A 22,653-nucleotide genomic window follows, 5' to 3' on the forward strand; every position below is an offset into this window, starting at 1 on the left:
GTCTGTCTGACTGCTGGGGCAGAAGGATGTGCTGGTAGTCAACAATAAAGCTGTGTAGGTAATGGTAGCTTCCTCAATGTTGAGACTCATTGATCTGCTGCAGTCACTTGTGCCAATTCAATTCTCTCAATTCACTAAGGCAGAAATCTTTGTTGGCAGGCTGCCTTGTTTGTTTGAGTACTTAAATTATTAATTTCTTGGCTATGGACTGTATGTTCTTCACACAACATAGTAAAAATTCTGCCATTTTTCACCATGTCATTATTGCTAACTCTTTGTTATGAAATGTGATATCTTTATCAATTTTTAGAACTGAAAAAATAGCACATGTGTAAATGTACTATAGAAGGCAGTGCATTTGTATTGAAGGAATGCATTTTGCTTGAGTCTGTGGAAAATAGTTGGTAATCTGCATGGTAGATCTTCATAAACATTACAGTACAAATTCTTACAATCATGATTGCTTCTGTAAGCTCTTTAAATTCCTCAGTTTTGTGCTACATGGGACATCACTATATTTCAACCTGTGTTTATGTTTAGTCTTAAGCCTTGGGTTTAATATTACTTTATATTTTGATAATGACAATTAGTTCAGTGAGAAATGAATGTATTTGTTATTAATTCTGTCTGAAAACTCTATGAAAGAGATGAACACAGAGGTTAAATCTGCAAAGTTATCTCCATTGTTTCATGAAGTTCTGTAGAAGACTTCTACTGTGCTTAAGGAAAGTTCTGGTCTTCTGCTGGAAATTATTTCCCCTTTCCTTTTCATTACTTCCAGGTTCGAGGAGATAAAAAAATCCTTTCCAATTAGGGGAAAAAAATTGTTACGTTTGTCTGGAAGGACTAAAATGAGAAGGACTGCTTTAAACATCTTATTTTTAAATTGTTTTGTTTTTCTGATTTAAATTTATTCCAGGTGTGTTCTCTCTCAGCCAAAAATTATTGAGGTTTGAGATGAGCTTTTTAAGCCACTTCCATGGGAAATTGACTGAGTTCTGGAATGTGTCTGGCACTAGTTTATTTTTTTTTCTCCCTTCTTTGCTGTTGTGATGCAACACACCACTGATTTATCCTACTTTTTGATGCTGCCACTCAGGAGATTTTTGACTGGGCAAGTATAATTTTTTCAAAAATAATTCATTGCCTTCTATGAACAGTCCAGGTTCTGTGGTAGCAGTATGATTTTCATATTTATATTTCTTACTAGCAAGTTCTCTTTATGTGTTGGTCCCATGGGACTACAACTTAAACAAATACCACATTTTCTTTGCTAATTATTAAGTAGCCTCTTCCTCTGTAACTGAATTGAGCTCAACAGCTTCTCAAATTTTAGAAAACAATGAGAACATCATCACTTTGTACTTCTGAGATCTTCTTTCTAATGTGATGCATTGAGGGGAAGATGGAAAGATCCATAAAGTACAAGGTGATCTTTTCCACATAGTTTAGGTATTTCATATATCACAACAATTGATTGACAGGCACATGATTAGACTTTCGTATCTCTATGAAAAATGCTGATAAGTTCATATGACCTTTGAAGTTCAGTACGGTATTTTTTCTCTCCTCCTCTCGTATCAATTCATTGATATGCAGCAGAGTTGCCCTTTTCTTGTTTAGAAGTAATAATATTTTCATTTTACAGTACATGCTTTCTGTATATATTGTAATTCTTTGGATAAAAAATAATCTGTTGAGACTTCCATTTATCCTTTTGCATAATACCGTAATGTGAGTCCTGCTGTTCTGCAGGGGAAACAAACACCAGTAATATGCATATATATGTACATTTCTTGTGTTGGAAAGCACCATAAATCTTTATAAATCATTGTCCTAACCTCTTCTGGTCTGTGAATAATAGTAGGAAACGTGTAGAGTATCTTGCACTGTCAAACTTTTTTCTACTCACTTCAAAGCTTTTACTTTCCTTGTATATGTATGGCAGTAGCAATACCCCAAAATGTGGTGATGTATTCTTTGGAAGGCATTGGTTGAGACCTACCTGTTTTGACAAGTCTTAAGGAAACTTTTGATAGCACTGACTTAGGCTCACTCATTTTGCTGCAAAAATAGGAGAAGTTTTTGAATTTTTTTTTTTTTTTTGTTAGTGGAAGGGAAAGAATGTGCTTCTACTATACAGGCATATGTGGTCATTAACATGACTTCATTACTTCATTTGAAGTGATGAAGTAAAGACTTCCTAAAAACGTGGTCCAGTGGGATGAAATATTTTAGTGTCATCTACTCTGCTGCTCTGTGGCTCAGTCTGTATGGTGGATTCTGAGAAAAGTTCAGATCCTGGCTGCGTATATGTAGTACATTGACTGCAGCCCCACTTCCTACCAAGATAGGAGTGCTAGAACGGAAACATTTATAAAAGCAAAATTGAAAGATATTAACAAAAATAAATGAAATTAAGTATTCCCTCATAATATAAAATGCTTCCCCCCTCTAAAAATGAAATAATCAAAGTAAATGTATTTTCTATTTACATGAAACTGTTCTTATAGAATTCAGTAGAGCATTTTGACTTATCCTAATTAGCAAATAAATGGTCATTAGTGAAAATTGATCCCTTACATGTCTTTTAACACTTTAAACAGCTGTTTATTACACACATGCATATGGTTGGACATTCCCCCTTAAACTGTTCAATGTTGATATTTTCTCTTAGAAGCTAGCTTGTCAGGGTGCCACACAGGAGATTACTGTAGCATGCTTAAATAAAAGAGTCAGAACAAGGCTGGGCTTTGAGACACAGGCAGTGTTGCATTAACTTACTCTGCTTCAACTCATAGCTTTTTCATATATGTTCCTTAACTTTGTGGTAGTGGGTGATCATTTTGATACTACTGTATGGAAGGGAGTTCAGTATGTCTCAGCTACTCTATAGAAGAGGTTGGTGGGTGTCTGGGATGTTTTAGGGTGTGAATACAAAAGAAGGAAAGCTTTTTACAGTGTTGAAAGTTGTCTCTAAATTTGTTTCCTTCTTGGCCATGGCTTGGACATATGAATGCATAATGTAGCAGCAAAACTGAAGAAGAGTAATTAAAATACTGGAAGGTTCTTTCAAAGGCTTGTTACAGTGTTTGTGGATCTTCTTTCATTTTTTAATGGCACTGGTAATACAGATGAATTTAGAAAAAAAAAAAGATGCTCTAACAATAGACCACTATCACAGCTTTATGTGGTGAAAGGTGCCTTGATGTCTTACTCCAAGTATATATATATTTTTTTTTTCTTTTCTGAACATCTGCTTTGTTGCCATGGTACAATAACATCAGTTTTTCATTTCTTTCCTGAACTCAAAATATTTTTATAATTTTCAGAACGCTGTACATCCATGGCCATACAAAGCTGGATTTCATGGTCTGGTATACTGCAATTGAAAAAGCAGCAGGTACAGATGGTAATGCACTGCAAGATCAGCAGCTCAGCAAAAATGATGTCCCTATTATAGTGAACAGCTGCATAGCGTTTGTTACACAGTATGGTAAGTAGAGTGGATTTTAGTCAAGCTAAGATCATTTGTATAATATCTAAGCGCCCCCAGTACCAGGTCCTATTGAATGAGTTTCTATATTACTTAAAGTAAAAGTATGCCCCTCAGTAGCCTTGCCATTCTTTAATGAGATGGTGCAATACACTACCACATGGCTGAGAATGGCCATTTTGGGGAAATACAACTTGGTAAATGCCCTTATAGACACTTTTCTATTTTAAATTTTGTGTTGTTTGCCTTATGAAACTGAGCCTTGGGGTCCACTGCCCTAGTGCAGAAAATAAACTCTGCAAACCTGGAAAAGCTGTGGTCTGAACATATCTTGGAAGCAGGCATTAACTGTGGAGTTGAGTTCAGTCTTAGGCTGCTGTTTTTGCAGTAAAATAACCTAAGGATGTGTAGTTGGTTACCATTTATTTAAGTAAATTTTGCCAGCTTTCTGTGGCATTAGGTTATATGCAGATGATGTTCGTGTACTTTTACTACTGCAAATTCATGAGTTTTCTTGTGAGATTGCTACATGCATATCAACCCTTTACAAATATGTCTTTGGGATAAATGTGTCTATAACCTCTGTCAGTATGATTTCTATTTGAGTCATTGAAGTTTAACTAAATAACCTTCGGACAGGGCAACACTGCACTATTGTAAATAGTTGTATTTGGGTTATACTTAGTGCCTAAAAGTAAGAAAAAAAGCTTTTGCTAAATTATTTTGAATGGTTAGCAATAGAACTCAAGTTTTAAAAAACAAAAGTTTTAACTACAATAACATATGCAGTGATTGAAGGTAGTCATGACTTAATTTTAAACTATACATTTTCTTTTTAATTTGACTTTAGTAGATTTTTTTAAACATATAAGAATAGTAGCTGACTGGTGCCTTCCAGACATGAGAAAAATCAGAAAAAAGGGTGTTTTCTACTAACTTCAGGCTTTTAAGAATAAAATATTTCAGGTTGGATGAATGCAATAATACTTTGAGTCTTAAGCTGAGTTCATCCGTAGAGTAATAAAATAAAGGAGTTTTCTCATGAAAGCAGCTGTGTTTTATGTGCACTATAATACCTATAATCAAAACTTCTTCTCTTTGCTATGCCTTTTGAAAGTTCTGTTTTAGGAAGCCCTGAAGAGATTTGGGGATTTGAAGTGCCAATAGAATGCTCTTGAAATAGTGATCCCAGGCTTGCTTACTATTATGATGAGTATTTTTGCAAAGAGGTCTACTTGGGTATAAGAAGACTCGGCAGTGTTTTCACTAACAAAGGGAGTATCCGTAAAAGATTAGAAAGATACTGTTAGGAAATGCAACCACATATAATTGTTTGGCAGCCACATATAATTTTCATATAATGATGTCCAGAATTTTTGAAAGAATACTTAATTTTACATTCATTTATTTTTCTCTCCTGTATTTTTCTGCCTTAGGTTTAGGTAGCAAGCAAATCTATCTTAAGAATGGTGATTCTTCCAATGTGGCCGAACTGCTGGAAAGCTTCAAAAAAGATGCAAGAAGTGTTAAACTAAGAGCAGGAAAACATCAACTTGAAGATGTGACGGATGTTCTGAAAAGTTTTCTTTCTCAAATAGATGATGCACTTCTCACTAAAGAACTTTATCCATTCTGGATCTCTGCATTAGGTAAGGTATTCAATAGCATTCAATACAATAAATGTTATATGTACATTTTCCAGTATCAAATTTGAGGGGGTTGTTAATTTACTTACCCTGTGTCAACCTATATTATTTCATAACTAGCAAAACAATGTAGTGAGGAAAAAAATATTTGGAGGATGGCTGCAATAGATGCATGTTAATCAGAGATGATTTTTATAATGTTCTTTTAAAGTGTTAGTTTCTATATTGCGATATTTGCAAACTGCAAGAAACAAGTGGTTTCCCTGCCAAACTGTGCTATAAAATTGCAGGCACAGCAGTAAGAGATGCATGGGAAATGCTGACAGAATGTTAATTTCTATCTTAATGCATAGGAGTCACACATGCATATTTCTGTGTGGCACGTTTTGTCTTTATAAAGAGACATTAAAAGCATATTCCTCTTTGATTTTATTTAAGTTCAACTCTATGGATATTGCTTTAATATGAGCCACTAGACTTTCAGGAAATTAAAATATTATCAATATTACATATTTTCGACCTTTAAACTCAATTACAAAGACTAGAGGAAAAAGTGTTAAGAGTTTATTCACTTACCACATGATTAATTGCATCAGAAAACATAAGTTCTGAGGCAGTTTGCACTTGTGCAAACACAGTTGCACTCATACATGTACATGCACAAACTACAAATTAAATATGCTTTGAGAGAAAATGCAATTGCTGTTCTGGGCTTTAGTCTTAAACAGTGGCAAAGGGTGCTTGAATATAGAACTGTCCCTCTTTATTGGTGTTTCTCTGAACTGGTGTACAATAGTAGATTACTATATTGTCAGCATTGCCTTTATGAAGAAGAGGTTGATTTGGTAAATAGTGATTTTAAAAGACTAGATGATGCTGATACAGTTAATGAGAACTGCTGTTGGTTTTTAGTGTGCATTGTTATTAATGCTCAACGATTATTATTTTCTGGCAGATACGCAGAATGAAAAGGAGCGTGTGAGGAAGTACAGAGCTTTTATTCGGAGTCTTCCACCAGTCAATAGAGCAACTTTGGCTGCTTTGATTGAACATCTTTACAGGTCATTGCAAATAATGCATTGTAGCAGAGAAATTCTTATAATGTGTTCTCAGTATAACTCTACAATATATGAAACATGGCTTGTTTCAATAGCTAGTAATCACAAAAGCTTATCTAGTTGCAGCAATTAATTACTTTTGAATTCCTTTAATTGATAATGTGTTTTTTCTTTGGTTGTATTTTTAGCAGTAGATATCTATAAAAATTAATGCGTTGGAACAGCCTTACAGAGAGAGAGGGCTGCCAGTGTATGTGTCCAAATAGAGTAATTTTTGATGTAGCTTTTTTATGCAATTTCATTTTACTCCAGTCTGCTAGTCTTCCAGAGGATTGTTGCAAATGGTTCTTGAAATTAAAATATTTTTTTCAGTGAAAATGTCCTTCTCCACAATCTGTTTTGCACATAATAACTTTGAGAATTACCTACCCTTTCTGTTTTTCATCAGTGCTTCATTTTACAACTGAGGTAGGTGGTAGAGAATATCCAAAATACAAACTTATTTAAGCACCAAAGGTCATGACTTATTCCTAGATCAAATAAGGGGCAGAAAATGTGTAAAAAATAAGTGACAGGATGATTCTGAGGTGTCATGGTTAAATAGTACTGGTCTATGTTATATCATCTATTGAACAAGTCAAATTGTATTTTTGGTGAATTGCAGTGAGTATAGAATGTGTAGAAACTTGTCTTTACAGGATGTTGTGTTCGGAAATTATGGTACGTAGACAGGTACATAGCCAATGTAATTTAAAAATATTTATGTGATAATGAAATTGATTGGTGCCCTTATTTGGATAAAGATTGTACTCCATATTGTGTTTAAGAAGTTTCTAAGCTGTCCAGTTAGAGATATTAATATGATGTTCCATGTGTTCTGAAAGTAGTATGAATTAATGCATTTAACAGCCAAAATTCTATGGTAGTTTAAAGTGTTTGCCTCTAAAAGAGGGCATGTTATGTAAACAACAGAACTGATATGAAAGCTTTACCCTAGGGATAGCAACTAAGAAGGACCTAAGTTCTTTTCACATTTTGTTTGATCTTTGATCTCAAGTTTGTAGGATATACTTACATTATATAATATAGTGAAACTGTATTTGGCATTGGTTTGGCCTTACCTGGAGCTCTGTGTCCAGTTCTGGGGTCTGCAGTTAAAGGACATTTAGGTGTTTAAATGCATCCAGAGGAAGGCAACAATGCTGGTGAAAGGGCTGGAAGGAATTGCCCGTGGGGAGTGGCTGAGGACTCTGGGCTTTTCTGCTTCAGAGAAAAGGAGGCTGAGGGGTGACCTCATTGCTCTGTGCAGCTTCCTGAGAAGGGGAAGGGGAGAGGGAGGTGCTGATCTCTTCTTCCTGGTATCCCGTGGTAGGGTGCATGGAAATGGTTCAAAACTGCATCCAGAGAAGTACCAACATGTCATTAGGAAGCATTTCTTAATAAAAGGGTGCTTAAACATCGTAACAGGCTTTTTAGAGGGATGGTGGATGACCCAAACCTGTCACTGCAGATGGACAGTGCCTTAGCAACGTGCTTTAGCTTTTGGTCAGCCCTTAAGCAATCCAGCAGTTGGACTAGATGATTCTTATAGGTCCCTTCTAACTCAGGTATTCTATTCTGGTTTTATTGTTTTCTATTCTAAGTAATTTTGATATCACTTGAAATGCAGTTAGAAAGTTTTCATTTCTGTAATGAGAAATCGAGTATAAACACATATTAAATAAATAAGTAATAGTACATGTTTTCATTACATTTCATGTAGTTACCTTTTCTGAAGTGCTCTCCATATTCTGTAAAGGAGCCTCAGACAATCAAAGGAACAATGAAACTGTCTAAATATGTTTATTTTTCCTTCAACAGGGTGCAGAAGTGTTCTGAAATTAACCAAATGAACCCTCAGAATTTAGCCGTGGTGTTTTCCTCATGCTTATTTCAGACTAAAGGCCAAACTAATGAAGAAGTCAATGTAATTGAAGATCTAATTAAAAATTATGTGCAACTTTTTCATGTAGGTATCGTTATGTGTATCTTATCTGCTTGGATGTTAGAGATTCAAAATTACAAAAATCTGCTTTAAAATGGTCTTCCTACTAGTTCAGCTGAGGATTTACAGGATTTTTGAATTCTAATTCAGTGGATGTTTTTCTTTGGCCTGCTTTAGATTTTATTTCCCAGTTAGTTTAATCTGTGTAGGAAAGACTGTTTATGGGATGCTGTGAGCTAGTTTTCCAAAATAATGCTCATTCTCCTTGCTGTCAAAAGCTTACTAAATTTAAGAAAATGTTATCATTATGACTATTAAAAATAATGCTTCTAATCAAATTTTATAGGCCTGATCAGAACTGAAGCATGGAAGGATTTTGTATTCTTAGTCTCTGAGCTGTGATTACAATTTGTTTTGTTCCTTAGACCCAGAAATAATGTTAAATCCAATTGGACAGAAAAGCTACTACTAGCAGCAATTTATATTGGCCATTTTGATTTGGAGTTGACTGTGCCACTATAACATTGTTTTGTTGTTTTTCATTGATTGCTCTCTGTTTCAATACCCAGTTTTCCATGAAGTTTATAATGAGTCCCATCATTGAAGAGCTGTTTCTGACTGATAGAATATTTTGCATACCTGCTTCTATGAGAACATGATTGGTGGTATTGGCAATTGTTACCATAACTATTATTAATCACTCCAAAATTATTTATTTATACAGATAAATGAAGACCAAGTCAAACAAATGGACATAGAGAACAGTTTTATTACAAAGTGGAAAGACACTCAGGTAAGTGTCCAGTTAGGCGTGGATAAAAGGGAGTGAGGCCTTAACATCTCTGTACATAGGTGTGGGTGCTCTTCTGTTCATCACTGAGACAGCATCACCCCAGGCACTGCACAGTTGCTAAGTCATGCTTGAACCAGGTGCGAGATAAAGTGGCTCGTCTCACCTTCTTACTCTACTCATCAGTTCTCCACAGCAGTTTGCCACAGGCTTCCAGTTAGGGTTAAAACTATTGATGTGGTGCAATTGAATGTTGTAACAGCAGCACTATAATCATGTAGGTGTCATGGGTAATTGGAAACTTAGGCCTCAAGCAGCTACAATTATGAATTGTAAGAATTCTTTACATTTAACAACTGATAGTCGGACATCATTGCATCAAAATGTGTGCATATATGTGGGAAAATCAATGATGTAGATACTTAATACTCTGGGTTATTAATACTTAATACTAACTATAGTATTACTATACTAACTGTAGTATTAGTAAAGTATTATTAATACTTAATACTAACTATAGGTTGCCCCAGTACAATTATATTTGGTGATGCAGAATGTTCAGAGAACAACGGAACTGAATTTCTGCTGAATTACTCAAAGTTCACATGTCTGAAATGTCACTGAAGTTCTGTTCCAGGTGGCACTTCATTAGTCGCTTTTCATTTTCTGTCCACCATATACTTATACCAGCTGTTGCAGTAATTTACATCACATTTTCTCTCCATACGGCTGTTTATGTGAGCCCAGTGGAAATCATGTGTCAGCTTCATTCTTATTTCCAACCTTTTTCTGTAATATCATCTGAAAAGCAAATTTTATAACTAAATGAGCCTTTTTGAGTCTGTGCCACTATAATTAAGCAGCTTTCTTCAAAGTAGCTTTGTACTGCTTTTCCTCACAAATGTTTCCATTAGTTTTCTATTCTCAAAGACGAAACTAACTTAAAAGTTGCTGTTTATCAGAATGTGAATGTTCTTTAAAATTCAGCCCTGCCAATTATTTTTCTATAGGAATGTAATCTTAGCTTCTATAAATTGGTCAAAATGTATCCCAAAGCTCAACTGTTTATATATATATATATATATATATATATATATGTTGATATATATGTTGATATATATGTGTTTCTATATACTTTTCTTAACCTTTTCCTCTGTTTATAGTAGTATATAAATAAGTAGCATCAGTACCATTCTCAAAAATGAAGACAAACATTGTTATCTTAGTGTTAATTTGATTATTAATTCTTTATATTTGCCTATTAATAGAATGGTACACCTTCTGGTGTTTCTGCCTTAATTTTTCTTCCTATGCTCTGATCATCACTTATTTTTTAGGAAATACTTTTTGGTACTGGAGATGAATTGCAACCTTTTGAAGATGCTTATGACTTTACTAAAAGGGAATTAGAGCAGGCAAAATATGAGACATTTTTAACTTTAGAAAAATAAAGTAATTTCTCATCCATGAAGATAATTTTATTGCCATAGATGAGCAAACCTAGTAACAATGGAAAATATTACATCCCCTCTTATAAATCATAGTTTTCGTCATGATCATAAAATGTTGGATTTAATGCCTTTCTAATTTCTGAGTTATTTGTTGTTAGACATTCTTAAATAACATTTGTCTTGAGTATATGAAATTATTATACATGTCATAAATTTGCTTTACCTGATTATTCCACATTAGCCTTGTGTACAAAGTCTAGCCTTTTCTCCAACAAATTTGAAGAGCTGTATTTAACAGAGGTTGATATCAAGAAGATTTGTTTTAATTCCTTCTTTAATTAGGTAATGACAAGTTTTCATTGTGATTAAGAATCATAAATACAGTATTTGTAGTAATGAATTTTTATTTTCTTGATAGGTACATATGGCTGTGTGGCTGAAATAGTCTGTTATTTGTAATTTTTCATCTCACTTTTAACTAAGTAATGTTGGGGTTACAGTCCTTTTTCATTGTTTTAAATTCTGTTAATCTGTTTTGATTCTGAGTGAACCTGAGTAACCTTCAAATCAGAGTTACGGGTCTGGCAGTTTAAGGTACTGTGATACACTCATGTCTTAGACTTTGTAGTCTTAAATGTAAATTTAAAATTTCCATTTATGCCATGTCTCCCTTAGTTTTCCTACTCTTGAATGTATATATGTAAATTAATGTTTGATAGGATTCTGTTGGACTTATTCAGGGTTTGGATTTTTCTCCTGAATCTGGGAATCAGTATTTTTTTCCTTAGGCTAATTAAATAATTGTACTGTCCTTACTTAAAATGTTAATTTTTAACAACCAAATTTTTTATTCTTTAGGTTTCCCAGGCTGGAGATTTGCTTATTGAAGTTTATGTGGAAAGAAAGGAGCCAGACTGCAGTATTATAATCAGGGTTAGTGTATAAAAATGATACAGTGATTTTTATAAAGCAATTTTTCTTGAAGTATATCACATTTATTTTAATACATGTTTTTGTATAAGTACACAATGAAAGTATGAATTTATGTTTATTGCTGTTCTTTTAAATATGTTGTTTTAGAATTTGCTGTGTTGCCTAAATTATGTAAAGACTGATTATTATGCATTTTTGAATTTTTGAGAAAAATTTGAAGAAAAATGAGGCAATTTTAAAGCGGAGATGTCTTGTTTTAGTTTTGCTGTAGTATACAACAGTAAAAATTTTCCCAACTCTACATCAAAAAATACACAATGAATGTTGGTTTTATTTGATAGTTACAACCACTGAAATGACATTCCTCCTTTCTTTTTGTCTGTGGCTTTCTTCTTTCTTTAAATGTTAAGAAACCAAAGCTTGTTACTAACTATAATAGAGATTTTTGAGCTTTCTATTTAGTAGTATATTTAAACACCTGCATCTCCATGTAGTAATGTTCTGTTATTTTTTATTACACTTCTGATTTTGTTTCCTTTCTGTTCTGTTCAGCATATGGCTCTCAAACACTTTTGTTTGTACATATATGGGGTAGATGGTATACATGGATGGACATATGCACATAAGAAATGCTTTTTAAAACAGGAATAAAAATGGGAATATGCATCGCTAAAATAAAAAAAAATGGTGCTTCTCTAATATTTATCTTCGCACACCTAAGAAAATATAACAAAGCTATTTTTTTCCCAAATTTTTCTGGGGTAGAGAAAATGACTTTAAAGCTACCAAGTTAAGGGTCATCTTAAAAATATAACTTAATCTTATAATCTTACAGAACAAAATAAGGAAAACCTGCTGGAATCTGAAGGATATTTTATGGGTTTCCAGCTCATATATTTACTATCATCTTCTTTTTTCTTTTTTTTTTTTTTTTTTTCCCCTTAGGGCAATTGCAAGGAGGAAGACTTTGAAGAACTGTATCAGAAGTCAGTAATTGAAATGTATTATAAACTGACTTAATTTGTATTACAGGTATCACCTTTGATGGAAGCAGAGGAATTAACTAATGATGTTTTAGGAATCAAAAACATTATTCCCAGCAAAGATGATATCTGGGCTGCTTTTGAAGTGCTTGATAATGGAGAATTAGGTTAGTGACACTTGAATATATGTGTGTCAATCAGCTTTTGTTATTTTAATTTTTCAATATTTAATATCATCAAAAGCTTAGTTAAAAATTTCATGGAAACAAACAAAAAATAGCCTTCATGTCAATGGTTGTTGTGACATCTGCATGATTTCTTTCTTCACTTTGCCAGAAATTATGTGATGAATTGTTTTAAACTACTTATAAATTAAGGGCTGAGAAGGTGTTCATTATATCGCAGTGCTTTGCAGTTCCTTAATCATCAGCTATAGAAAAGTAGGTCTTCCCAGTAAGTCTTAGAGGAAAACCCTATTTTCATAAAAATGTCAGCACTTGATTTTATAAGCAATAATGCTTTCCAAAAAATTAATCAAGAAAACACGTCATACTTAGGAGAAAGGATCTTTTCTATTTTGCTCATTCAGGTATTTAATGTACGTAGGTGCAAAAAGGAGGCATAAAGTGTCTAATTCTTTACACACTTTAAAGTGTGTTTTTGGCAAGTGGCATTATGGTGTATCTAGCAGAATCTTGAAAAAATTGTTTGAAATATGGTTTTGCTGCCCCCAAAAGCAAATCTCACATGGCCACAATATTAATGAATGGTGAAGAGGCTTTAGCATTGGGAATACTTTATACATGCTGGAACATGTTTAAAATGCTGGAGAATTTCATTGTTAAGAGATAACTAAAATAACATAAAGTAGTAGGGATTTTTTTAAATTAAAACTTATTTTGATGAATATTCCCTAAGGTAATCTTAAGCAATTTTTAAAGAATATATAGGGGGAGAAATATGCAACATCTATTTGCATTTCCTAGTAAGTTGCTGCTCTTAACTATTTTAATGTTACAGAGGAAGACTGTGAATCTGTTTATTTCTGTAGTGAAGATACCTGTTTTCAAGTCAAGAAGAAAAAAGTGGACAAAATAAGATTACTGAATATTGTTCGAATATTTTTATTAGTTTTGTTGTACTTGATTTTCACATGTATATGACTAATATTACTTATGTACTCAGTCTGTGCCTGGCAGTATAAAAAACTAGGATGGAAGTGTATTCTCCCTTTCAACTGAAAATAAATTATCCTGAGCCCTCTTCACATGTTACAGTCTGCTGGTGATGCTGTATAGAGATGTAATACAGAGTTCATTTCCAGATTCATAGATGTGGGTTACAACTGAAAAAGAATGCTAGCATCTCTTATCTTTAGAAGAATCCTGATAATTCCTACAAGTACAGTACAGATCATATTTCTTTAGACTGAATAATGGAAAAAAATTGAATTTTATTTTCTTAAACTTGATATATGACACTTACAGGAACATGAAAACTAGACTAGATATAGCCAAGAGAACATAAAAGTAAATAAACAGATAGACCCCAGAACATCTTCTTCAGGTATTTAGGTGAAACAACTAATGTTTTAGTGGGGTATTGAAATGTTGTCTGAACTAATGACGGTGGAAGACAAACAAAATTAAACTAAGAGTGAAACACTAGAGGCCCTACATAAGACAATAAATATGGGCAGGACATTAGAGTGTATCCTACTGAAAGAAGAGTTTCCAACACAAAGTGAAATGGCACACCAGTGTTTTACATACAGAACAACAAACCAAAAAGCAGACTAAATTAAGTCCTAATTCATCACGTGACTCCTGTCAGTAGTGATTGTGTTGATGAAATGTGTTCTTCATGGATCCCTTTCTGGAAGAATCAGTGCATCAGAACAAGTGAATTACTGTTTCAAAATAAAAATAATGTTACAGTAAAGACACACTCAGATAGACTCCTATGGCAGAACGTAACAGGTCTGCACAGGGCAGGAGCACAGAGAAAGTTAATTCTAGAAGATATTTGGTCCAAATGTGACACTGAAGAACTAAAAGACTACTTGAGTCTTTGCTCCTGCAAGTTGATTCTACTAGTGTCATTTGACAAACAGCATGAGGCATTTACAAATCAGTTGAGATAGTGACACATGACAGAGAAAAAGTTTGCATATTTGTCTCAAATGTACATCAGTAATCACGGTGTCTTTCTGATAAAAATTAATTTTCTGCATTTTTCCTTGTGCAGTCTGCTACCTATCCAGTGCATGGTAGTATTCTGCTTGTTACACTCAACCCTGAATTTTTTTACTTTTTATGTTTTTATTTTACTTTTTAATATATACCATCAGGAAAACAACCCCTGAGAAAGCAAGAAAAGTAGAATAATATTTTATAGAAAGTAATTTCCTACTAATAGTTAATGTTGTTTAAGGTGAAAATGACTGGTTTAGAATATTTACTAGCATATGATGACCTAAGTGAAAGAAAGGGTAATTGAATGCATGTGTTGACTGCTTGCTGTTCAAAAGACTAGAATTGCAATATTAAAAAAACAGCTAAATTATTTGCATATAGAAAAGTTGCAATAATTGATGATTTTATCAAGCCTAATGCGAAATATTTAATACCATATGCTTTTACAAAATAGGGTGTATATAATTTTTTAATAATATGTGATTGATGGGTAGTTTGTAAATGAGGTGTGTTACCAGTAAAATAGCTAATGGTTTTCAGTATGATGATTTATGTACCATGTAATCCATAATGACAGATGGTCTTAAATGTAACTATAAATAAAAGTAGGTGTTTACTATGGGAGTGCTGGTATTCTAGGAAGATGTGGTGATTTGCCAGTCTATTGCCTTTGATTTGTAAAGTTATCCTCCTTAAAGTGGATTTTCTCTTTTGTACAAAGGCATCAAGTGTTCAAGCTTTATCACATCAGAGTCCAAAATTTCCCAAAAATTCAGAAGTTTGACCATTTAGAACAAAAGGGCTGGAAGAAGTAGTGTTAATATAGGGGTTGAGCTGCTATTTACAGAATGGTGTTCTTGTTAGGCTGCTTTGGTGTCATGTCTGAATAATGAAATCTTTTATGGGTGGTATCACATCTCTACAGGTTGTGTAGGTATTTTTGCATCCCGAAATAGCAGTGTTTTTTTCTGTCATGTAAGTGCGTTATTTGTGGCTGCTGCTTTCTGAGGCTCTAGTGTTCAGGTGTTCTAGAAAATACCTTCTGCTAGATTGTAGTGCTGGAGAATCCCAAAGCAGCTGTTGACATTTCATATTCATCTACCATAGCAGGAGTGAAAAATGAGATTATGGCTGCATACTTTGCCCTTCAGTACTCAAGGGACATGGCTAGACTGTGTGACCCAACATGACAGTGTCACAGAAGTGTGACTTTTCAGGACCCATACCCAGCTCTTCTCAACACCTGACCCACATAAATTGGTATGCAAACGAGAACACAGATATATTTTATCTCTCTTTGGAGATAAAATGACATTTGAACTCACAAAGCCGTTGTTAAGGCTTTTGTGGGTTCATGAATAACAGCAGGTTCTTGCTGCTGAGCAGGTGAAAGCTTTCAGGGATGTGAATGTGTATTCCCCCACTCACATCAGTGTTGCATCAGGCTGTGCTGTTCATGTGACACTCAGATTTCTGCTGGATCTGGTAATGCAGTTTTAGGGACAATTTGCAAGATCTTTTCTGCCTTCATTCGATAGGTGAACTGGGGTTTGTATGGAGTACTGGCTGGGCTTTCTTACCACTGCAGTTTTTCAATCTGGGCTACGTCTCAGAGTTTCTCTTCTAGGATGGATGATGCCTATCAAAAAAATGTGTGTTTGAGCATCTGAAATTTTGCAGTGCACACGTACAGTCTAGTCATGCCTTCAGTGCTAGTTAAATCTTGCTGCACTTCTTGTACAAGATTGAAATACACAGGTGCAAGTTTGGATATTCCCTAGCCACTGCAACAGGGAGAAGAATCTAGTAAGACCACATGCTTTTCCCCTCTAGTAAAAAGAATCTAATGAAACCAGATCTAACTAATGTTTTAGTCTGTTTTGATCAATAACAGACAGTATAATCCATACCAGTTGGAGGCATTTTTTTCACTGTGATCACTCCAAATTCTTTGGTTCTTTGAATGCAGAGAATTGGTAGCTATGATGTTTCATTTTCATACTGAGCACAGGCCAATAAGCACAGTATAACTGAACGTCTCAGTTCTGTTTGATCATATTTAGGTATGCCCTGCAACAGGTCCTAACTTCTGTATTTAGTTTGAAAGCAGTGCTTTAGTGTCTTTACATTAAAAATTTAACATTACAAAAGAGTCATTGAACATTTGACTACTGCTTGTTTAGTTTTATATTCATTACCTGTGCAAACACTGCGAGCAAAGGTATTGTCAGTGAAGTGCCTAATTGTCTTTTTTTGAAAGCAGTATTTTTCTTCTATAGTTCAAAGTCAATGAGACCTTGTTGTGTACAGGCAAATGTAACTTGTGAGGACCTCCAATATTGTTGGGTTTTCCTTTTATTTTAATACTAGTTTTTTGTGTTTTGTTTCTTTGGCATTTTTCAGAACGTCCTCTGCATTATACAGAGAATGTACTAGAACAGGTTCTTCACTGGAGTTCACTACCAGAGCCTGGCACTGCATACCTAATAATAAAGAGATTTCTAACAACAGACATGGTGAATCTCTACAGTGGTATGTAATTTTTTAAATTTAGTTATTTTACATGGAAATATGAGGATGACAATTGTTTTCAGTGGAGCAAAGTGTCCCAGAACAACTGAATTACTGCTACTTCATAAAAGTTACAGATTTACAGAGGGTTGTGGTTACTTCCCTATGGAAACACAGAGATTATGGATGTTTGTTTCTACAAACTATAAACTCTCCCATTGAAATATAAAAGTGTACAGAAATTCTGCAGTTAGTTCACACTTTGTCAACTTCTGCTGTGAAGCTTGTCTCTTATCTAGGACATATTGTTGGAATATATTTATAAAACTATGGTATACTAATAGAAATTTCTATTATCTAATTTGTTGCCTCCAAACTACAAAGCTGATTTCAAGGAATATTCTGAGTTAGAAGGAACCCAGAAGGATCATCAAAGTCCAACTCCTAACCTTACACAGGACAGCCCCAGGAATAACACCTGTGCCTGAGAGCATTGTCCAAATGCTTCTTGAACTCTCAGGCTGGTGCTGTGACCACTTCCCTGGGGAGCCTTTTCCAGTGCCCAACCACCCTCTGGGGGAAGTTTCCTGATAACCAACCTAAACTTCCCTTATAGAACTTCAGACCATTCTGTTATCCTGATGCTGGTCACCACAGAGAAGAGATCAGTGTCTGCCCCTCTGCTTCCCCTCTCAAGGAAGGGAAATTTTGACAGCAATGAGGTCTTCCCTCAGTCTCCTCAGGCTGAACAGACCAAGTGCCCTCAGCCACTCCTTATACTTGAGGGCTTCCTCTCAAGGCCCTTCACTATCTTTATTGCCCTCCTTTGGACACTCCCTAATAGCTTTATAGCCTTCTTATATTGTGGTTCCCAAAACTGCCCCAGCACTCGAGGTGAGGCTACCCTAGTGCAGAGCACTGCACTCCCCTCCCTTGGCCAGCCGATGATGCTGTGCCTGATACACGCCAGGACAGGGTTAGACCACCTGCCTGCTGACTCAGATTCAACTTTCTGTTGACTAGGGCCCCCAGGTCCCTTTCCGTGGCACTGCTTTCCAACATCTCATTCCCCAGTCTGTCAAGAGGCATCCAGGGTTGCCCCATCCTAGGTGACATACTCATTTGAATGACATACTCAAGCAACTGAACAATTTGGAGAGTATGTGGCCTTTAAAAGGGAGCTGACACTTAAAATACAGATCAAGTATATAGTGAAAATACACAGTTTACACATTGCCCCAGTCTGGTTTTCTTTTTTTCCACATAATACCTGACTTTAAGTCTCCTGTGTAATATGTATTATCTGCTTTGTGAGAAGTGGAAGTTTAGGAGTTCAAAAATTATATCCTGTTTTCAAGCAGTTGAAATCCTGTGTGCTATCACTGTATAATGTGTGATGGCAACACATGATGCCTGGTTTAATCTTCATCTTATTTTATCTAATGACTCATTCAAATATATTTAACTTTTCCTCTCTTTCTCATACATGGAAATGTTAATCTTTCCATTCTATATATCTCGTCTTGATTTCAAGAAGTAAAATTTATGCTGTTGTGCTTATTCTTCTGAAAGTAACGGCCTTCTTCCACCATGCTTTATGCCTGTAAAAGCATATTTCATAAATGTGAATGAACCTGAACAAGTGTGCTGTTCATGACTTTTATGGTTGGGTTTCACTGTCAATAAATGTGTGATAGCAGATCATGAATGGAGAGAAATGGCCTACTTCATTAAAAGCTTGATATATGAACTCACATCACCTCCCTAGGTATGTGTTGAGATCAGAAGAGGGAATGGGTCATAAGGATTGTGTGAATCACTGGTCTAAGAAACACCTAAAGATTAGGCTAGTGTCAATTTACAAAATGTAGTAAAGGAGGGATTTGCTGCTATTTGCACTCCTTCCTGTCTCCTAGATTTTACATCCATTTGTTCCCCCAGCTTATTACAGTAATTGCTTGCATCAATTCCATTCAGTTTGATCTTAGTGTAGACACACTGTCTTATGACTGTTTACATTTATTGATGTTTTTTATGTTTGTTTTAAAATAATTAAAACCTTATCAAATAAATTATGTTGGTTTTCTCAGTGGTTTGAAAAGGAAAATTTCTGCCATGTTGCAGACTTACAGTGTTGATGTCTGCAAACTCCATGTGGCAGAGTAATCTTGTGAATCCATCACTGCATGGAATGTCAGAATGAGAAAATATACTGAACAAAGTTATTGGGGAAGGGATGTTCCCAGTGTTTAGGGTACAAGGCACTTAACGGTTATGGCGGGGCTCTCCATCTCAAAGTGCACAAGAAATAACTGCTAGCTTGAAGGAAGAGGGGCAAACCTCAATCTTTTCTGTCTCTTACACTCCATATGTAGATAACTCCTTGTTACTGAATAATTGGGCTAAGGCCAGATGTTCAACCACTATGATTTGAAGTACGTTTTTTAAGAGTGGATTCAGCCCATACAAATGGGAAACTGGGTGGATGGCTGTCCTCCAACTTTGCAGTGAAATTAATAGGACTGTGGTCATTTAATGTTTATAATTTAATTACATGAATATTCCTTGCTTCCCTGATTTATGTAATAATCTTAAATACTAATTATTATATTCCATACTTTTTTTTCTGTTAATGTTACTTGAGAGCTTTTCATTCTCAGCACTTTTCTCCTTTTTCTTCCTGAGTCTGTAATGCTGTTTGAAATAATGTTGGTTCAATAGTGAGCCTAAGGAACAGCTCTTTCAGCTTCATTTCATTTTGGCAACTTATCACAGTCTTCTCTGTTAGTGCATCTTTTCCCATGTTCCTTATACATAGTACATTCTTAATTTTGATACTTATTCTCATCTTGCCCATTTTAAACTATTTTGTCATGTTCTGCAACTGAGATGAGCTCAGTTGTTCAGAGCAGGGTGCTAATAACACCAAGGTTGTGGGTTTGATGCCCGTGTGGGGCATTGACCCAAGAGCTGGATTCTGTGATCCTGGTGGGTCCCTCCCAACTCAGACTCTTCTGTGATTCTGCGATCCAAACCTTACACTGAGGTCTAGATGTATGTTTTCTCTTGTATGGAAACCAACTTTCCTTTTCAAGGAAAAATAGTTAGTTAATTTGTATTGATAATTTTCAGCAAATTTGTGGTGAGTTTTCTGCTTTATTACAGTTTTTAGTTGGTAGTTCCTGACGATTTATTCCATAGCTTTTCATGCTTGATGTAGGAGCACTCTTTCAAGTACTGCTCAGTAGGGCAAGGTGTGCACTGTATTTTGGTATAAGAGATACTCAGGACAGCTTAATTCTATTTCAAGACCTATTTTCTTCTCCTTGCCAAAAAAACTTCTCATATTAAAGTTTTATTTGTTAGAAAACCAGATATTATTTATTTGTTAAATTTACTATAAATTCTGTGTATATAGGTCCTTGAAATTTTTCCAGTACAGTGTTGTATAATTTGAGTAGTAAGTATTGATTTCTGAGAACAGGAGATATTATTCAGAGATATTCTTTGAAATGCAAGCTTTTAAACCATAGGTGGGATCGATCCTTCATGGATTAAGTGTACCTACTTCCTAGCTGCAAAGTTCTAATAAGTTTAGCATATTTTGTAAATTTCTTGTCTGAAAAACACATTCTGATTAGGACACATCCCTATTGTCTTAGGGTTATTTAATGAAATGCTGACTTCTAAAGTATATGGAATATCATCAGTTTAGAGAATAATATTTTCCTCCTTCAGGCTATTCTAATATCTTTGTAAGTATCAAGTGTTTGACAGATTTGCTGCCATAGGAGTGCTGTGAAGTTTAGAATGAGTTTTTGTTATGTTGCGAGCTGTGTGCAGAAATGTAAAATCTTCCAGCTTGGTGCAGATGTGGATGTATCCTGCTACTCTCATTAAGTACTCTGCTACATTTTCTATAGTTAAAAAAAAAAAAAAAAGAAAAAGATAAAAAAGTGTTTATGATTGTGTGGATAAAGATTCATATTCTATTCTGAATATGAAATAAATATTCCTATTGGCAAAGAGACAATACATCAGTTTTTTTTAAATGTGCATGTATATTTGCACTTATAACTGAGGACTTCTAAGTAATTTCTGATTTTAATTGTTGAAATGTATTGGTTCTGGATTTAGATTCTTATTTTTTGATATTTTATCCTGTACTGCTTCTTAATAATAGTTCTGATATCAGATGTTCAAAGTCTAAGTGGAATTTTAATGAAAAAAGCCAATTGAGTAATTGGGTAAGGATGAGTTTTTCAATACACATTACACCCCTTTTACATCACAGTTCTATTTCTTATCTTGAAAGTAATATAGTGCAAAAGCTAGTGGTATCACACTGTGACTCCTAAACAAGTTGGTTCAGTATTTCCTAAATAAATGAATGACTTACAGGAGGTGCCTACACTTAACTAAAAGTAATAGGTGGTGAAAGCCAACATATGGCATAAGTAGTGGGCATGTAGTGTTTGGGGGTAAAGGAATTATTAACCCTGTTAATCTGGCTCCCTCTTCAAGGTGAAATGGTATTAAGTGGAATAGAGGAGGAGGCTACATGTGCCTGCCTGCTCTCTTCTCATGTCTGCAGTCTGCTTCCAGCACTGTTTACTTCAGGGAGAGAAGAATACTTCAGAATTCTGCTGAATTCTGTGTTCTGTCATAAAGACAGTAGGAATTATTGTCTTTTCCTTTGTTTTTCCTCATTTTAACTATTAAAGTGCCATTTTAGTTTGAGTTTCAGTTTATATGCATGAGTCATAGCAGCATGGCAATGACTGTAATTATTGTCCAGAAGTTTTTGCTGGGGATGGGTACTTACTGGGAAAAGCTGACAAAGTAGTGAAGAAGTATACAGATATTGAGCAGAATAGGAAACCTGAAAATACCTAGAAGTGATGGTGCAGTAGTTTATATGTACTAGTAATACTTCTTTGCATTGTTTTATTTAGGATTTTAAATTGCTGAGAATGCACTGAAAAATCTGATGTTTAATACTGAAAGCCTTTGATAGCTCTGGTATTTTTCTTTTAAATAAAATCTTCCTCAGGGCAAAGTTAAATGCTTTATATATAAAGCTGACTGCAAAGTTACTGTTTGGCTTTGTGTGGGAGGTGGTATTTTGTTTGAGTTTTTTATTAATTTTACCAAATATATGTGAGTTTGTGTGTATTTTAACACAAACAAAAAAATCCAGACAAACTCATGACAAAATCTGATCTTTATTGAAATGTTTTGCCTCTCAAGCACAGAGATTAAAAGTATCCATGTCATACTCTTAGTTTTAACTGCACATTATATGCTGAAAACATTCTTTGAACTAGTTTGTTGGTAGATTCTTCGCATGTTATCATATAAGTGAAACAGAAGACTTTTTTCCCACCAGTAATGAAAATAATAATGGTGTGTATATTAAAGAATGCCTTCCTTACGAATATAGAATACATTAATATGCAATATGTATTGAAATGTAATATATAGTGTATATGTGTGTGTGTATTTATGTAATATAATTAATATCATAATTTTTATATATATAGCATAATGCCAAATCAATTTTGCCAATGTAATTTTAGTTTTTTGCTTTGCAGTAATACTTAAAA

General features: G+C 34.6%; 1 protein-coding gene across 1 annotated transcript in view; it reads left to right on the forward strand.

The window, feature by feature from the left end:
• ARAP2 (ArfGAP with RhoGAP domain, ankyrin repeat and PH domain 2) overlaps positions 1–22,653 on the forward strand; it is a 112,310-nt gene that overhangs the window by 71,817 nt on the left and 17,840 nt on the right. The window contains exons 19-26 of the mRNA XM_053976285.1: positions 3,333–3,496; positions 4,933–5,145; positions 6,098–6,203; positions 8,061–8,208; positions 8,909–8,977; positions 11,284–11,358; positions 12,391–12,508; positions 16,940–17,068. Of these exons, the coding sequence (XP_053832260.1) occupies positions 3,333–3,496; positions 4,933–5,145; positions 6,098–6,203; positions 8,061–8,208; positions 8,909–8,977; positions 11,284–11,358; positions 12,391–12,508; positions 16,940–17,068 (1,022 nt within the window). The remainder of the gene's footprint in view (positions 1–3,332; positions 3,497–4,932; positions 5,146–6,097; positions 6,204–8,060; positions 8,209–8,908; positions 8,978–11,283; positions 11,359–12,390; positions 12,509–16,939; positions 17,069–22,653) is intronic.

Source organism: Vidua macroura, chromosome 4 (assembly GCF_024509145.1).
Source record: "Vidua macroura isolate BioBank_ID:100142 chromosome 4, ASM2450914v1, whole genome shotgun sequence".
NCBI classification, from domain to species: domain Eukaryota; kingdom Metazoa; phylum Chordata; class Aves; order Passeriformes; family Viduidae; genus Vidua; species Vidua macroura.